The sequence below is a fragment of the Cygnus olor genome, chromosome 25 (genome assembly GCF_009769625.2).
Source record: "Cygnus olor isolate bCygOlo1 chromosome 25, bCygOlo1.pri.v2, whole genome shotgun sequence".
Lineage (NCBI taxonomy): Eukaryota > Metazoa > Chordata > Aves > Anseriformes > Anatidae > Cygnus > Cygnus olor.
The window spans coordinates 2,866,441-2,884,085 of NC_049193.1; the positions used below are offsets into that span (position 1 = coordinate 2,866,441).

Genomic DNA, 17,645 nt, shown 5'->3' on the forward strand with positions numbered 1-17,645 from the left:
CGTCTCCAATCAAATCAACAAGTAAATCCTCTTCATACATGAAAGAAAGTCAGTTACATTAAAAAATATATAACATGTTTTTTCACATAAGGAGTTCAGACTGGTAGACTCACAGCGGTAACCAGCCTCAGATGTCAAAATAGTCAAGGTTTTGCTTAAGCTATTTTCAACGTCTTAGCAAGGGAACTAAACACTACCTAGCTCAGAAGGGAACTACTGCCGTAACTTTGGGAACACTGTTCTTTTTGGAGATTTGCCATAATGTATCTACCTATGATGTTGGAATATAATTTAAACAGCAAAAAATAATCCAGTTGGGATAGGAACAATCAACCCCATCTGCAAAACAGAGGCCGAAGAATCCCCAAACTGACAAGTAAATGAGGTCAGACTTGAAATGCTTGACAAGAATCATCATTCTCTGCCTTAATAGCATTTTCAGGGAGACGTTATCCAAGTTCAGCGCTGGCCATGAGCAGAGAGCAAAAGGCTTTTTCCTTTTAAGTTTAATAAAGCAATGAGAAGGTACAGCAGAGACACTCAGCAACCTTTTGGTCTACAGAAAAACCCAATGTATCTCCACATAACAAGTGTCTCAACATCAAGTACTGCTAACTCTTCAGGGAGTTTCTACATACAAAACATGCTTGTTGAAAGTCCAGATGTGAGCAGTATCACTTGGCACCTGTGGCCAGCAGGGAAGCGTTAGGAGAGCATATGGCACACCTGTTTACATGCTAAGAGACTTATAAGCTCAGGGAAGGAAGGGGAAGAAAAAAAGGCAAGCTGTTGAAAGTTCTCTCCAAACTGTTTCCATACAGTGTAACTTTCTTCCCTTAATATAACTATAAACTTAATGTTTCTTATATAATAGACTGTGGAACAAACTGAAAGAGAAAACAGAAGCTATCAAGGCAGGTGAAGCCAGCAGCAAGTTTTCATCAGAAGAAAGAAAAACATTGAACAGACGCTTTTGAAAGGAGCATTTCAGTAAAAGTGGACTGATTGCCTTGGTACTGGTTTGTCTCAGCTTTCTCTACATCACACATCACAAATTCCCTTCTCTGACATCAGTTTTTGAGCCTCACTCCACAATTCTGAGTTTTCTGGCTCATTTATCATGAAGGAAAGAGTAATTGCCAGACATATGGAGGTGTCACCCCAGACACTGCTCTCTTCTTCCCCCACATTGCTACAAGTGTTAAAGGAAGGGCTCCCTCCATGACAGCAATGGTTTAAGCAACCGATTGAACACAAATCCTTCAGGAGATGTTGGCTAATCGATGTACGTGAATGTTTATGATGGCCAGACCAAGCTACAAACCCCAAAACCCAACATCACAACCAAACAGCTGTCAAACTTGGACTGAAGCATCCCTTTCAATCCTGGAAGAAAATGCAGCAAAAGAAAAGACTCAACTCCCACAGAAACATAGTGCGGGAGACCTGAAGAGAGGACAACTTTTTCTACCTGTATTCTGGCAAAAATCACAGCTACGAGAGTTATTTTGCAGTTAACGAGATGATAGAAATAGACAGCAGAGGCTCTGGAGACACTAAATTAGAGAGTTTATATTTGCCCATTAAGTTTCCTAGACTTAAACATCTAGCTTTAGAAATAACTGTCTGCATCTTCATCTGAAATTAGGATTAGTGAAGTAAGAATTTTGTAAGCAGTTGCAGAAAGATAACAAACAAAACCTATGGTTACTGCAGAACTCATTTATCTTACCTTTTTGTTTCTGTTAGATGTATAGAAACAGTCAGAAAATGGACAACAGTAGTCTTTTTTTTCTCAGTAGGCAAGTAACAGGCATGACAGTTTTCACTACAGAGCTAACACTGGTTCTCATCCCAAGTGAATTTCAAATTAAGGAGTACAAACAGATGGTTGGTAATATTAAATCAGAAGTGAAACGATAATCAAACATGCTTAATTCCTACCACCATCACAGGTAAGAGACAAATATAAAGTAGCAAAAATAAGTGGAAGTGAAATGGAATGAATCACGCGCAGAAAAAGCCACCGCACACAGAGGCACGCACGCACAAATAAAATCTAAGTGCTACATAAACAGCCACTATTTCTCCTGACACCTCTGACTCCTTAAAAGCAATGAGGAGAAATAAGGTCACATCTACCTTAAGCTAATGGAACTACTATTCTTTCAGCTGCACAGGAAGACTTACCTCACAGAGAGAGTGAGTTTGTCATCTGGAAGAAGTCCATTGGCTTCATCCAGAAGAAAGTCTCTTCTAATAAATTTTTTGAATCCCCAGTCCTTGCCTTGTACAAATCGATATGCTCGCTGGCTCTCTGGAAGAAAGACACGGTGCTTCAAACAACAGCTGAATGACTTGCTTGATCAAACAGCAAAAGACAAACAACTGACCCCTACAGATAGAAAGCGTTTTTACACACCCATTGCTTTTGTTTCTTCTCCTTTAGCATTCAGGATGGAGAATTTGAACTTTGCTCGAACTTCACTTTTGGACAGCTCACCAGCAGCAGATAGAGGGATAGATAATCTTTACTTTCTTCATCCAAGCCTTTAGGGTTCACGCGTAAACACCTGTAGAAGCAGGCATCTGAATGAGATGTCAGGAACAGTTTTTGGAAGGTCATTCCGAGCTTTCAAAGAAAGGGCAGTAGAATTTTCACAATAAAAAGTACAGCAAACAAGTTCTGCTTAACAACTGCTGAACCACAAGGAAAAAAACAGATAGCTAAACAGACTGGAACTGCGCATTACAGTCAGCCTCACTGTAGCGTGAGGCTGCATCTTCAAGAAAGATAATAACCCATAAGCAGTAGTATGGGCAAACCAGTTGAAAAACCATGGTGCAGAGGGGAGTATACAAGGGGGTGTAGTTTTAAATACTGAAAAGCACCGCGCGTGACAACCTTCACAGAAGGGAAGCGAAAGCAGCAGCAGAATAGAGGCAATGGATTCAAAGAATTGAAAAATATTAGAGAAACGAGAGGTAAAGTTCCACAGGAAACAGCTCGAAGGAAAAACACGGATTTCTGGAAGGCTGAAAGCTTCTCAAAAGCTTAATACTAGGGCAAAAAAGAGAAAACTACTCCTGGGTGAAGGAAAAGTAGCATAAGTGCAGGAAAAAGGTAACTCATAAGCACTTCCATGACCTGAAACTTGACACACAGTGTAACAAGCAGCAAAAACCATGCTGAATGACTAATAGGCTCAAACACGCAGGGACAAAAATCACGAAGACCAAGGCATGAGAATGAGATCTGACTAGCAAAGGTTATAAAGGTAAGTAATTTAATAACAAGAAGCAGTCCAATGAAAGCACAGGTCTGCCACCCGAAGGAAGGGAACACAACTTATATCACACATACACATCCCTAAATTAAATAATTTAGTGGCTAACTTGCTGCAATCTAGACTAAGGAGGTTTAAAGAAAAAATGCTAAACGCTTCCTCGGGGAAGATGAGAAAAGGTTGTGAAGGACTAGAAAAGGGTAAAAAAAAAAAAAAAGTCATCCTTTAAAAAGCAGAAACTCCTGGGCAGGAGGAGTTATACAATGCAGGGATGATGGAAATACTATGGGAGTCTCTGAATATATAAAAAGCTGCCATAAAGAGAAAGGTAATACAATAGCAATAGTCTGAAATTGCCGGAAGAAAATTTAGAGTGCAGGCAAAAATTATCTTTTTAACAACCTGGAGTATTAGGGGTTGAAGCTGGAAGGCAGAAGTAGAGCTTGAATACCCTGCTGTAGACTCTCACTGGCTTCTAGAGCTCACTAAGATAAACATCGTTATTTAAGACAGAAAAAATTAAGACGGATTAATATGTTCCATGCCATGCCTCCGTTTCAAGACGGGATATAGTTTCCCTTCAGCTCTACCTGCCACTACTTCTGCTGTTTTCCATTATCAGAGAACATTTCTAATGGCCATATCCTCACATTTGTTCTGGGTCAAACACTATGCTGAAGCAACAGTGCTTTCTCCCTGTGTGAATGTCGTGCATCCAAGGAAGCAAGCATTTCTATGCAGTACAGGAGGGACATCAAAATATCCTTGTTCAGAGCCCCCAAGTCCCTTCCACACAGTTGTACAAACAGGGCGGAACCTCTCTTCTGTGCTTCTTACTACCAGTTGAGTTTATCATTGGCTCAGATGAAAAGGTTGAGCTTTTGATGACCTCAACCATTTCCTCTCGGCAGAAGCGAAGTTTGTTTATGGTCCACATGTAGGAAAACTTCACCACTTTAATCTTAAAACAGAGGATAATAGGCAGTTTAGGGCCATTTGCATTCACCTGGTCATCTTAAAAGACAACAACTGAAATTCTGGAAGTTTTACTGAGTCACTTGTGTCACGAATAAATCGCAGGCCAGGACAACCAAGTTTGGACACAGCTGGCAGTGGTAGCTGGACCACCACAGCTCCTCCAAACACCACCATGGTCCAACAAGGGCGGAGAGCACATTCTGCAGTTGCCTCAGTGAATGCTCATTGTTAGCAAGTCTGACGCCCTCAGAAATCCAGAACCTAAGGTTTGAATCCATTTCTTGCCACAGGTTCTAAGTGGTGTGGTTACCTTGGGGTATCTACGCACAGCGTTGGACTTACCTGAGTGTAGCACCAGCTCTCTGCTACAGGTCCACTCGACATTTCTGCCGGAGGAGGAGGACTCGGCACCCTTGACATCGTCCAGTTTGAAGATTAAACAGAATTTCACAACTCAGTGGAAGAAAGTTATACTAGATCTTCACCCCGTAAGTCCCCATAAAGAGACGAAGGAAAAACAAACAAACAAAACCAAAACTAAGAACGAAGAAGAAAAAACTTCAGGAGGCACCGTTCAAACTCGTGGCACGCAGTTAAAGCATCGTGCTTCCCATGCTTTCTCCCTCCCCACAACACCTTCAAAATATGTTGTTACATTTCAGCGGTTTGAAGTGTTTACCATATGTTTTCTGACGGAGGGGAATATACCACCTCCACTTATTCTTTCAATATGCCAGCTCTTTACAGGAATAACCAGCACATAAATTCCTTCAAGGAGTTCATGACTTAAGCAGCAGACTCCCCGCTTGATTTGGGATTTACTGCTTCACCCTGAGGCCCCCATTTGAACTCACTTCTGCTCCCCACTTTCATTTGGAGAGTCCCACATCATCAGAGACCAGAACCTCTCTCAAGCAAGGCTCCCCACCAGTCCTCACTTCAGTTTACAGCTGTTTACTTGGGTTTGAGTCATATTCACCTTCAGAAAGCAGCTGGCCAATCCTGGCACACAGGTATTATGTAGTCATAAAACGAGCGTGTTGGTTTTTTTTCCCTGAAGTTTAATTGGCTTTAAAAAGCACAAACGAGTCCATGTAATCACTGAAAAAGAGATATTGGCTTTTAGCAGCTGAGAAATACTTAACCCTGCAGAGATGCCTACTTAATCAATGGAAATTCATCTCCTGGAACGAAGCTCGGGCCAAACAACCAACTCCTGAAGACCCGAGCTGCCGTAAAACCAAGTGCCCACCCGATTGCACTGCTTCGCAACCCTCCTGCATTGCAGTTTGCTGCTGCGTGTGCAATGAGGAAAGGGGGTTAAACAAATCAGCACTTTAAAAGAAAGGGACATCAATATTCACTTTAGGTACTTGCTGCGGGTTTATTACATTAAACTTAAAATTACCACCATTCCTCCAATGCAACTCAATTAAATCGCTCTGTGTCATTCAAATTAAGCCAAAATTAGCAGATACTAGTTCTGATACTTAGCTAAACTGCCGTCACGTGCAACAATCAGTCTTGTCTCCAAGGACATAATTCTTCACTGCCCCCAGTCATGTGTATTCGGGGGATGGACAAAACCTGCAATTCTAGCACAAGTAGCACAAAAAAACCCTACCTCGTCCTGATCGTGGCTGGGGAAATGATGCCTTTTTGCTGGTTTTAGTCTATTGGGCAGGAAGAGACCCAAGCCTTTTCTTTCTCTTCAGGGCTCACCAGAAGCACTGTTTAAACTCCAGCCGGGCTGTTTATTGTTCGGTTTCACCGGCTATTTTTTAATTACATTATTCTACTGACTGTTACGTAGCACAGGTTTTCCCAAACAGCCGCCCGGGCACAACCAACAGGGACAAAACTTGATCACCAGACAACAAGCCAGCCAGGGAGAGACGAAGCTTCCTAGCTCACCGACAGCAACTTGGCTGCACAAAGAGCAACAAGATGCTACGCCTAAGAAAAGTGATAAAAAAGGTTTGATGAGAAGAAAGCACAACAAATACAGAGAACTCCAGAGTAAGACGTGACATGTATTTTTCTGTAAAAACATCATTAGTTCCAGGGATGCATCTCCTGATATACCTGGCCAAAGACGCGCTCGGAATTAAACCCCAGAGCTACAAACCTATTGGTTCTCCTCCTCCCAGGGATTTTGGGCACAGCTCCTCGCTGCGAGATGCCCCGAAGAACAGCCGGCGAGCCAACAGCAACGCCTGCTCAGCACCCCACCCGTGACACTGTGAGGCCACAATGCTGCTCTCCCGGGCTGGCTTCGGAGTAAAGTGACAAGGACTAGGAGAGGAGCCACTCTTCAACTCTGGGATTTACCTTCTGGTGTGCTCCCACATAAGGCATTTAGCAACAACAGGCAGTTTTCTGCGGGAAGACTTCGGCTTTCTGGTAAACCGAAGCAATTAATGACGGGGTTTAACATGAAAGGAGATTACAGAGTTAAACGATTCCAGTGGCTCCTTCCCCAGGACACAGTAAATTCAGCGCTAACACCTCCCTTTATGGTACGAAAATGAGGGATTAACGAGGAGGGAAAGAGGAGACAACAACGTATTTTTATGTTGCAACGGCACATTCATTCACCAACGGCTGTTTTAACACCCCGAGAAGCTGAGAGCTTTCCTGGCTGGAGAGCAGACCCTGAATTCCCACGGCTTCCCCGTCTGCAGGGCTCGCAGGACCCCGAAATCCCATGGTCTTCCAGGAGCAAACACCACAAGGCCGTGACCACCGATCACGTAATTGGGGAAGCAAACAGACTTTGCAACTTTTTAAAGAAAAATCAGAACTTCTACTTTCTGTTTCAGCTGGAGTTTCTCTGTAAGATGCGTCTAAATATCACCTCCACCTTCCTTATGGAAGAAAATCTGAAAGCTTCTGTGCTCTAAAGGCTAGACTAACACATGAGCTAGAGATACACGGGCCTATTTAATTTCCTCTGAGTAACTGTCACTTTCCTATCTTATATCCTTTCCTCCCAGATGGCTTGGATAGGCAGATGGTAATAAAAGTTGTGACAGCACGCTAATAGAATTGCTGCATGCCAGCACGTCATTCGTTACCCTTTTAAAAGGGCCCAAAGGGGACACAGGTTCTAGATTTTAGAGATTTTCTATTATTTGGAAAATACTTTCACAGTTTAGTACATCAAAGCTTTCTACAGATGCTTTGTGAGGCAATTAAATCCAGTTAAGAAAAAAGATGCTAAACTGTATCATACCCCTCGCTCAATATGGCAACCAGCTGTCAATACCTGTATTAAATGAGAGCATGAACACTTTTAATGTTACAGCAAAATAATAAAAATGTAATATCCATTAGGTTTTGGTTTTTTTTTTGGTAAATGTTTGTTAAAAAAAAAGACAAGGGAAGTTTTGCCACTTGCCCTGCTTACCAAACACACAGAAATCCACTGAAACGCATCCTTAGAAGCGTGCCTTACAACTGCCATGTGCTGCTCCACCCTCAAACACCAAGTGGCTCTCCTGGTATGGACCAATATTAAACGCATTTTAAGTACCACGGCTGATTTATCGTACTCCATACACTAAGTTTCTGAAATCAGCAGGGTCCCCCCGGTGTTTATTTGCTCGCGAACACTTAATATTTTACCAGTTCACACATCTTTAGGAACAGTGCTGGCATCTCTGAACTAGGAGTGAATTCCAAAGTGCTGCAGGCAGAGTTTGAAGACGACATTTTATAATTAGTATAGATACCGAAATTTGTTATGGCCAGGAAAGGCAGGGACAAGTATTAAGGTACAAGCATAGATACCAAGGCACAGGAAACGAAAAGACAAAATGTTACCTTATGGATCCCTAAAAGCCCATGTACAATATCCAAGTCTCTGATTTTCTTGGATATAAGCAACAAAGAGCACTTGTCTCTGGACATATGTAAGATTACAGTTAAAAAAATAATAATAATTCTCACCTCACTCACAATCACTTCCAGATGAAGAAATTCTCTCTAAGAATCAGAGCCAGATCAGACTTTTTTGAAGCACAGGAAATGATCGCCTTGCTACCCTGCCCTAACAATTACTTCCTGGCGTAGCAGCCCTACCAAGACATCTCAGCTCAAAACTCCACCCACCGTGGGAATCAACCCTCCAAAGTATTCTGTGAGCAGCAAAGACTTGGCCTGAGAGAGGTGGGGAGCATCAGTTCAAGCAATTGTTCTAGAACAGGCCTCAAGATGACTCAATTGTGCTAAACAGCCCATCAATTTCTATTTCCTCTCAAGATAAACGAACTACCTTTTAAGGAACCAGTCGTTTGCAATAGAAAATTTCAAGTACGTTCATCCTCTGCGAGCACTATTCACTGAAAGTGAGTTTACTGAAGTCTGTGAAAAAAGCGTGCTTCATATAAGTGTTTCAAAAAATGGGGTGGTTACTTCTTGGACAAGCAACGGTATCGAGGAGTGTCCAAGAACAGAGCAAAGACTACCCAAGAGCAGCACGATATGCAGAGAAAAGGAGAGGGACAAAGATAACATGGGCAATAAAACAAGGGGGATGAGAAATGGAAGCACAGGAAAAGGCCATTATCTTCCCGCATTCTTCACAGCCTTGGAAGTGACAATGGAAGGCCTGAGTTTGCTGCCATAAAGAAGAAAAAAAAGGCAAGTGAACAAGCAAATTGGTATGCAATCCTACCTAACCAGGCAATGAGTAAGGATTCAGATTTTAATGTATATGCTAAAGAGGACATCACCACTCTTTTCCTGCTTGGAATACCAGAGAAGAAAGCGATGATGGGCTCAGCAAAGCTTTCACATGGCCTGTGCTAATGGCTGCCAGGCAATACTGATTGCAACCATTACCTCGCCTGTGGCAGGAAATCTCGCCTAGTTACAAATGCAGGCTGAAGTCAGGCCCAGCGAGCTCCAGAGGTTACACAAAATCGCCTAATTATTAACGTGCTGCTGTAGAAGAAACTGCACCGAGGTAGCGAACAACCTGCAGTAATAAAAATAGATTAGATTAGAAATAAACGCTTTCCAAAGATGAAAGCGACCCGTACCAAGAATCTACGTTTGAAAGGAAGCTGGTTTACAAAAGCGAGAGGCTTATCCTTCCGGAACAAAGTAAGGTGAGTAATTCTCCAAGAACAAGAAGCCAATCGCTGCCTGGAAAAAAGAAGTAAGCTGGAAAGGACAAACATGAACAGGAGACGTAGAGGTTCAACCATAACTGAGCTTGAGGGAAGAGTAACTTGTGTCCATACAGCGGTTGGTGCATTCCGCTTGAAAGCCAGCAGCACGTGCACTACGCCGTCCTCTGCCTTCTGTGCTCTCCAAAGCAAAAGATGTTATCGACCCTGGTAAGTGCCATAAAAACTCATGGAGTTTCTTTTAAAATAGTCGGTCCTAAGAGAACAGACTGGAAAAATCAACACCGCCATAGCAGAGAGAAAAAGGAACGACCTGGCTTCAATGACAGGTGCACGCCAGGCAGGCTGGAGGACCTGTATGCTCCCGTTTGGGATGCAGGGATCGTGCAAATAACCTGGTCTTAAAGCACAGCGCTACAGATCTCTCTCAGCAGTCGAGTGTGCTTTTCTCTTTATTTCAAGCCACTACACACCAGCCCTAATTCCGTTTGTTTTTGTAACTTGCCCGCGTTGTATACGTTAATTGCATTCAGGAACTCGGATGGGCACCTTCTGTTATTTAAAACACAGCCCTCGCATCTCCTTCCCTTTTATTCCACCTGAAGCTGCCAGGTCCGTGAGAGAAGGTCGAAGTCCCCAGGTCACAACAGGGCCCTCTGGAGGCTGCATAAAAGGAAGATTTTTAACTGCTGAATTGATGCAGACACACACACCTTCATCCACTTTACTCCGGACAATTCACTCTAAGTCAGAACACCCAGAATTAGCCCCCCCCCAGCTTTTTTTTTGGGGGTGGTGGGCTGGTGGATATGACATCATGAAAATGTAAAGAGTTATCTAGAAAAAACATTTTCAAGACAATGAATACAATCCTCACAACGCACTGAATATTGGCAGGCCAATCCAGTTACTAAATTCAGTTCCTAGAATTCCACTTCAAGAAAGATTCCAAAAATAAGGGATCTTTTCCATTCTTAGAGTGTTTTAAATTTTTTCCCCCCTTAAACCAATTCTCCTGTTACAAAACAAGGGGGGAAAAGGAAAAAAATGCCGTCCATCTACAAAAATGACAATTTCTATGAAGTTCTTATGGGATAGGGAAGGAAAGAGGAAATGAAACAGGGGAACACTGCCAGCGAGATGTCGACATTGTAAGGAGAATAACAAGTTTTACACGTATTTCATAAGAAAGGAAAGAAAACCAGCATTATTTCGCTGAAGACCATCTACCACCCCTTCTCCTCCTTCCAAATATCTCCAGATAAATCACAAACAGCTAAAAGTAAAGACAGAGGAAGCTGGCGGTAAGAAGCAGCCAAGGGTTCTCTAAATAACCTTCTCCTTTTATAAACAAATCCTCCACTGAAAATTTCTGCTCTTCAGGCACTAAATCAAGTTTGATGTTCTTCTAAGACTGCTTCACGTTGGTGTTTGACCAGATGCAGAAATCTTTATCCCCTCTAATGCCATCTAACCCTAACTGGAAGTCACCCAACGAACGTATCTTAGAATCACATCCACACCAGCAAATATAAAAGGTAAACAAATTCTTAAAAGCAAAATAAAACTTTTGGGGGGGATTTTAGAGCACTATTGTGTTTAAATCATCACTCCCATTTTCAGTAGATGTCTGCCCCATCCTTCACTCTTTTTACTTCCATTTTTAATCCTTTTGAGGTATGTCCCAAGATACTTAAAGCTTAAATCTTCAAAAACTATTTCCTCTGATGTTAACCTTCCTCACACACATTTTTTTAATTTAGATCCTAACTACGTTAAAAAGGAATAAATCTTACTACTTCTTCCTGAAATTCTGCTTTTCACCTCTTTTCTTTTCCCTCCTGCCGATTTCTTCCTCATTTCTCTCCCTCTCAAGGAAAAATGTTATTTGAACACACCAACTTAGGACTTGGAGGAACAACTGGCCTGAGCACACTTCTGTCTTCAATAAGAAATCCGATCGTTTTTGAAGGAAGGATTTATTATGGCCCATGAACTCTTTTATTTTAGACTCCCTCATGGGCAAATTGTACGAAGTATTTTACAGCTTCGGTTTCTACTTGTAAATTGTTACCTGTCACTTGTCAAGTAACTCGGCTGCCAATTTAACAGTTGTCTTTTGTTTGTATGGTTGGTTGGTTTTTAAGAGCACAACATTTGCACTTTCACATCATCCAAATTCATCTTCCACATTAAAAGATAAAGCCATAAGTTGCCTAGGAAGACTACTCTTTCCCAGCCAACTCCCTAAGATCCCTGGGAAGCCTCTCGTTCTGAAAACAGGCTGGCAGCAGCATGTTTTTTCTCCCCTCTGTAGGTTGTTCTTCTCTTGTAAGAGTGACACGCTGTTAGAAATACCTCGCACCTCTAAAATCCCAGCAGAATCCCGAGGAGTTGAAAATAACTGAAAGAAAAATGCCTAAGTGGTACGATGCCTAATCAGGGAACAAGCAAAACCAGAAAATTAAGCAGGACCGAATTTGTCAATCGACCACTGAGACTGGGGACGCCAACCACTGCTGCAGCACTCAAACGGGATTGCAGATCTGATCCCCAGCAAACCACCAAGACCATAATCCCCTCTGGAGCCTTTTATTTATATCAACTTTCCAGCGCCACAAACATCTGGTAGCTCCCACAGCACATTCTCCAGCTGCCATCTTGCATTAATATTTCTAAGAGCTTATCAAACCCAACTTGAGCTGGAATAACTGTTTCTGCCGTTATTATTCTGGAAATTAAGCTTTCAAGTAATAAATACAGGGATTACAACGCGTGGCAAAAACTAGATGTCAACCTGCTGGATGCTTTCACCTACTTGTAACTGCAGCAGGACTCCAGGACGGTTATCAGAATTATTTTAACCTGCTAAATGTAGAGATTATTTGATTGCCAAATAAGAGCACCCCTAGAAATCAGCACGTAAACCCAGCTTGTTAGAGACACGTGAGAAGTCAGCAGCTTACTTTGTTCCAACAGAAAGCTTATTCCAAAACGTATTTCTAACAGGTAATAAATACAATTACAAGCTCTCCTGTTTGCCTGTTGTATCAGGTAATGCTCTGACACTTCTGTTTGTACATGCAGGAAGAGTCCTTCATTTTCTTTACTTTGTTTAGATTTTTCTGTAACCTTATCAGACATCATCGTGACAAGGGGAAGGAGATGGGAATGAAATTCCAACCAACTTCCAGTCCCAAACCAGCTTTACTTTCCTCAAGTATCAGCAGCTGTGTTTCTATCAGACGCATCACACCTACTTCAATAAGGCACCATGGTTTTGCCAGCGCAATTTTAATAATCTAACTCACATTAACATCAAAACAATCCCATCTTACCGTAAATCACGCTCCGAAAATAACACAATCATGGCATTCGCCTACACCCTATTTGAATATCCTTCCGATTCCAGACCAAGATTATCTAATTAGTAAGACAAAGAGCAAAGACAAATTCTGGTAGCTCAGAGAATTCTGCATTTAGTACGTTTTTAGTAAAGAGGAGAAAAGGCCAGAGGCATTCCTGTATTTCTGTTTATATTAGCGACACTCTGCAAACAGGGCAGCAAGGTGCGTTCCTGTCACTGCTGCTGGCTTTAGTGCTGTAACTTGTGTGATAAGTGGAAACTCCCCAGGGAAGTATCTTGGGCACAGGGAGCTGATTTGCTGACTTTTTATTTTAGGCATCCATTCCAGGCTGTCGTTGGCACAAGCTATTTACTCAATCTTTAAAAAACAAAACAGGAATATAAAAGTACACAAAAATAATTCCCAGAAGATACATAGATTTATTTCCCTTTTTACACTCCATCAACTGTTTAAAATCCAGCCTCAAAGAAGAAATCACAGTTACTGTTGCTTTTGATTTCTTCCTGTTTCCTTTTCCATCCTGGTAACAAACACGGCAAGAAGTTCCTGCTATTTTTGCTATCAACAGTAAAGCTCAATAAGCTACTAAGCAATATTATCTAAAGAGCAATATCAGTTATCTGCTAGCCAAGAACCAAATCTAAAACAGAGAAGTTAAAAATCACCCCTACTAAGAAGCAGCAGGACTCCTCTCTCTTTTCAGGTTCGGCAAGGTTGGCACCCACCTAAAACAAAGAAGCTGCAGAAGGTTTCCAGGATACAGCTGAATATAATCGACTGTAGGGCATGTGCTTGCGCGCCCTGACTGAAATTATGTTATATGAAGTTTCAACTACGGTCGTTTCACTGTCCTCCTACTTGCTGAACAGCAGAAGTCTGGGAGGCAGAATTCAACACGACGGCAATTTTTACCACTCCGGACTCAACCGCCTATACAAACAATATTTTCCTCTCGAGGAAGACGCATCCACAAAATCACAAGCTAACAGGAAGCCTTAAGAAAATCGTCTGCGTCTCAAACGCAGCAGTGAAATATTGTTCCCCGAGTTTCATTTACTGGCCACAAGTGCTTCTAAGAAATTCATCAAACCGATACGTGTGGTTTTTAAGCACAAATGTTGAGGTTGGACACTTCCACAAAAAAGCAACTGAGGAAATGAAGGCACCGGTACAGCTGAGCATTTACATGATTTTGAAATTACAAAGAGAGATTTATGAGGTCAGGATACCCAGCCTGCAGTAGCCTGCCCTCTCTGCATCTGAGGAAGGTACTGTGTGATGTTTTCACCCTATGATAATAGATTCTCCAGGGTTTAAAAAATAAATAAATGCGGCAACATTCTTTAACAGACAAAATACTTAATCTGTAGGCACGATTCTAGGCAAGTTAACCGAAAACTTTTTACATCAATGCAGTCAGCGTCTGTTCCAGCCTCTTTATGCAGCAACACTTGGGAGGCAGCCAGGCAGCTTCTCTGCATTGCTATACAGCAGCTCCAGACGACTTAGTGTATTTGCCTCCACCTGCTCTCCTGTCTCATGGCTATAAGCATGTGTCTAAAACCATGGCTGTCATCCGAGCCCTTCTTTCAGACACAGAAGCAAATCCTCTGCTTTAGATCAAAAATAAAAATTAAAAAGGATTTCTTCTCAAGAGAAGACGACATAAGTACACCCTGGCTAGCTTTAAAGCCTAAGCTAAAGAAATGAAACTTAATCTTGTGAAGTCCCCCACTAAAATAAACCGCTGCTGTGAGGGAGAAATTGCTATACACAATTATGATCTGATTTATGGTTTGTTGAACAAACGTCTGCAGCAATGAGCAAACAACGAGCGCAGAACAGTAAACAGAACCAGACTTAAAAACACACATTCTTAAGCTGAATTAATTCTGCACCTGATCAAGTGCCGTAAGCAAACTTCAGCTTCTTGGTTGGCTCTAGGACCAGTAACTTTTTCTAGACCATTTCCTTTTCCCAGGCAGTTCTGCTGAACTCTCAATTCTTGACACAGCTCTAACAGAGATATTCACGCCTTATACACTCAATAAACAGCTCTCTCTCAAACCTAAGTATGAGGATTAGCCCTCACGGAAAGGAGGAAAAAAGCCTGAACAACTCTACATCGCTGTTTGAGTCCAATAAATCATATTAAGAACTTATAAAAATATCATTCCTGCATACTCAAAGTTAAAAGAATGAAACTCTTTAAGTTCTGCCTGGCATCTGAAGACAGTTTCTATCAGTCCTTTCAGATCGATGCTGCAGAGATGTCATCCATATGTCTGACGTCAAAAAGCATCCCCAACTGGACCTTCACTAACTGAAAGGGTGACACAATAACTCCAAAGAAAGAGCGGCAATTCACAGTAACTGTGACTACCAGTCAGCAATTTAAGTGTGCCAGCATCCAGCTATATACCCTAAATAAATTTACACGTCCTGCGATGTGAAATGTTTCTGAACATTTGATCGCTGTAAGCGTATAGAGTCCTAAACCTTCCAAACAACATCGAAGTACTTGTGAGATTCCGTAGTATTAGAAGCGGTTAAAAACTAGCGTGTTTCCAAGCCCAAATATGTGAGACACTTAAAGATGGAAACAAGGCCATTCTCCTTTGGTGGAAAACGATTTCTTATCAGACGTTGGTTCGATTTTTTAGAGGCATCAAAATTACTTTACACGATCTGCTGCCTAAGCCTTCTATCAGGCACACGTTAAAGTTGACAGCACACATGCCACAGTTCCAGCAAAAGCCACTTTTGAAGTCCACCCCCGTACCATGCAACCTATTGAGTAAAACCTCCGAAAGAGGCCACGAAAAGCTGAACCTGCTACCCTGCTACGAAAACGTTAACATTACGTTCTGTAGCGGCGTATCTGAAGTTAGCACCACCCTACTGCCTTGTGCCACTACATCGACGGCCAAAAGCATCTTCCGGTTATGAATTCAGTGCTGGAGCGTTTAATCCCTCCCATGTTCCTGACTTCAGAAACTCTACTGATGTCTCAAAATCCACGGAGTTGCAAGACCAGCTCTGCCTCACGGAACACAACGTTGCCACTCCTGCCTGCAGCCAAAGAATTTACTCACAGCATAAAATGAACTCGCAAGTCTTTTCCGGGCATTTGCTACACAGTCAGTGGTTCTGCATCTTTTGTGTCCTAAAAACGTGGAGGGGAAAAAGAAAATAAAAATAAAATAATGACATGTGATGTGTGCTAAGTATCTTCTTAAATACTCAGCTACGCATATCAGCAAAGAGGAAGAGAATTCCCGAATCACTCAGCCCCTTCCTTCCAAAACACAGCTACGGAGTTCAGTGAAGGGACATTTGACAACAGGAAACCCAGAAAGTAAGTTCTAATCTCTGAATATAGTTTCTTAAAAACAACAGCTTCTTTGCCTCCTCGAGGGAAGTATTTTAAACAAAGTACGAATATTTTAATCTTGTGTTGGTTTCCTGTACTGTCATGTGTTCCTAGAACTTGGGACACACGCTTATTTAAGAGGTCTCTCAAGTACACAGTACAAGAGAGAACGTGGTAGCAGCCTATCATCTGAGCATCAAGAAGTAACACCTTAAAAATTCTGCCTATAAAGACTTTTTTTAAAACGCATTTTTGTTTTATTTCCTCTCCGTGCTGAGTAGGAAACGCCAGCAGTCAGAGATCGGAGCCGTACAGCAAGATCTTACATAATACTCCGATTGTGCAGAAAACTGAGCCAAAACTGGGAGGAGAGCAGGGATTTTACAAAATTACAGCAGATATCTCCAAATGTGAAACTACGAACGCAGCTGATAAAACAGCAACAGCTCCTGATCACACAAGAAATAAATATCTTTGCCTGCTTTATGCTGAATTTTGCAGAAATAACGTCCAGGCAGAAAAGACGCAGGCAGTTTCAAGTTCACAGGTCCACAGCGTCAGCCCAGGCAGCGGAATAGCGAGCCACACGGGTAAAACACTGAACAGAAGGGTGTGCCAAGAATAAGGCTGCTAAGTCCCTCTTATTGTAAAGTGGATTGGTATCTAGAAGAAATCACACAGGGCAACAAACTCACTTCACAGTAAATACCTAGCACTAGGTCTGTCCAGAGCTCAGAAATTAACCCAACACCTGCACCCCCCACTGGTCAAGCTGGCTCAAAGGAAACAAACTGGAGAAGATTGGTGAACGGAATTATTTTTAACACATACCAGGTCTAATCAACCTAACGTGAGGGCCAGTACTCGTACCTTCTTCGTGTTAAAAGCATCAACGAATGGGAACATCAATCACAAAAGAATTCCCTTTTTTAACCACTGCACTGTGACCTGCGACGGCACCGCTCCTTGAGACCATGTGGCAAACCAGAACTGTTACCATTTTAACACTGTTCATGACCTGCACCCGCGTGCAAAGCCAGAAGGTTCTTGGGGAGGAAGCACAATTACTTTTACAACTGTGGCAGGGATACTCGAGTATTTTTTTAACCAGGGTATCAGGCTTGATAGCAGTTTCTAATCTTACGGCAGGACAGTTTTGGGTTACTGTCCTCTACTGCTAAGCGACAGGATGACAGCTCGGGATGTACTTCTGCTATCACGTTGGCCTGATCTTGATACGCATCCACCACAGAGTGCCATTAAGAAAAAAAAAAATGGGTTTTAATTCAGGTCACAATGAAACAAGTGACGTAATGAAACCGTATCGTTCTGGGCCTCTGGTTAGAGAAAGTCACCGAGAAAGAAGGAAGCTAGTTGTGTTTTGCTTAACTAATTTTGTTTTTTTGTAATAACTAAAGAAAGAGTTCTGTTTCATAAAGCATAAACAACAGGGAAATTCTGCAGACTTTTACAGGCCTACACATCAAGCCACTCCAGGCACAGC

The 17,645-nt window shown here is 42.1% G+C and overlaps 1 protein-coding gene across 1 annotated transcript in view; it reads right to left on the bottom strand.

Moving 5' to 3' along the window:
- Positions 1 to 5,366, bottom strand: part of LOC121059450 (speckle type BTB/POZ protein) — a 13,297-nt gene extending 7,931 nt beyond the window's left edge. Inside the window, 8 exon segments of the mRNA XM_040536325.1 lie at positions 1,733 to 1,742; positions 2,191 to 2,317; positions 2,423 to 2,488; positions 2,491 to 2,573; positions 4,128 to 4,149; positions 4,152 to 4,248; positions 4,608 to 4,751; positions 5,245 to 5,366. Of these exon segments, the coding sequence (XP_040392259.1) occupies positions 1,733 to 1,742; positions 2,191 to 2,317; positions 2,423 to 2,488; positions 2,491 to 2,573; positions 4,128 to 4,149; positions 4,152 to 4,248; positions 4,608 to 4,685 (483 nt within the window). The 5' untranslated portion in view covers positions 4,686 to 4,751; positions 5,245 to 5,366.
- Positions 5,367 to 17,645: the final 12,279 nt, after the last annotated feature.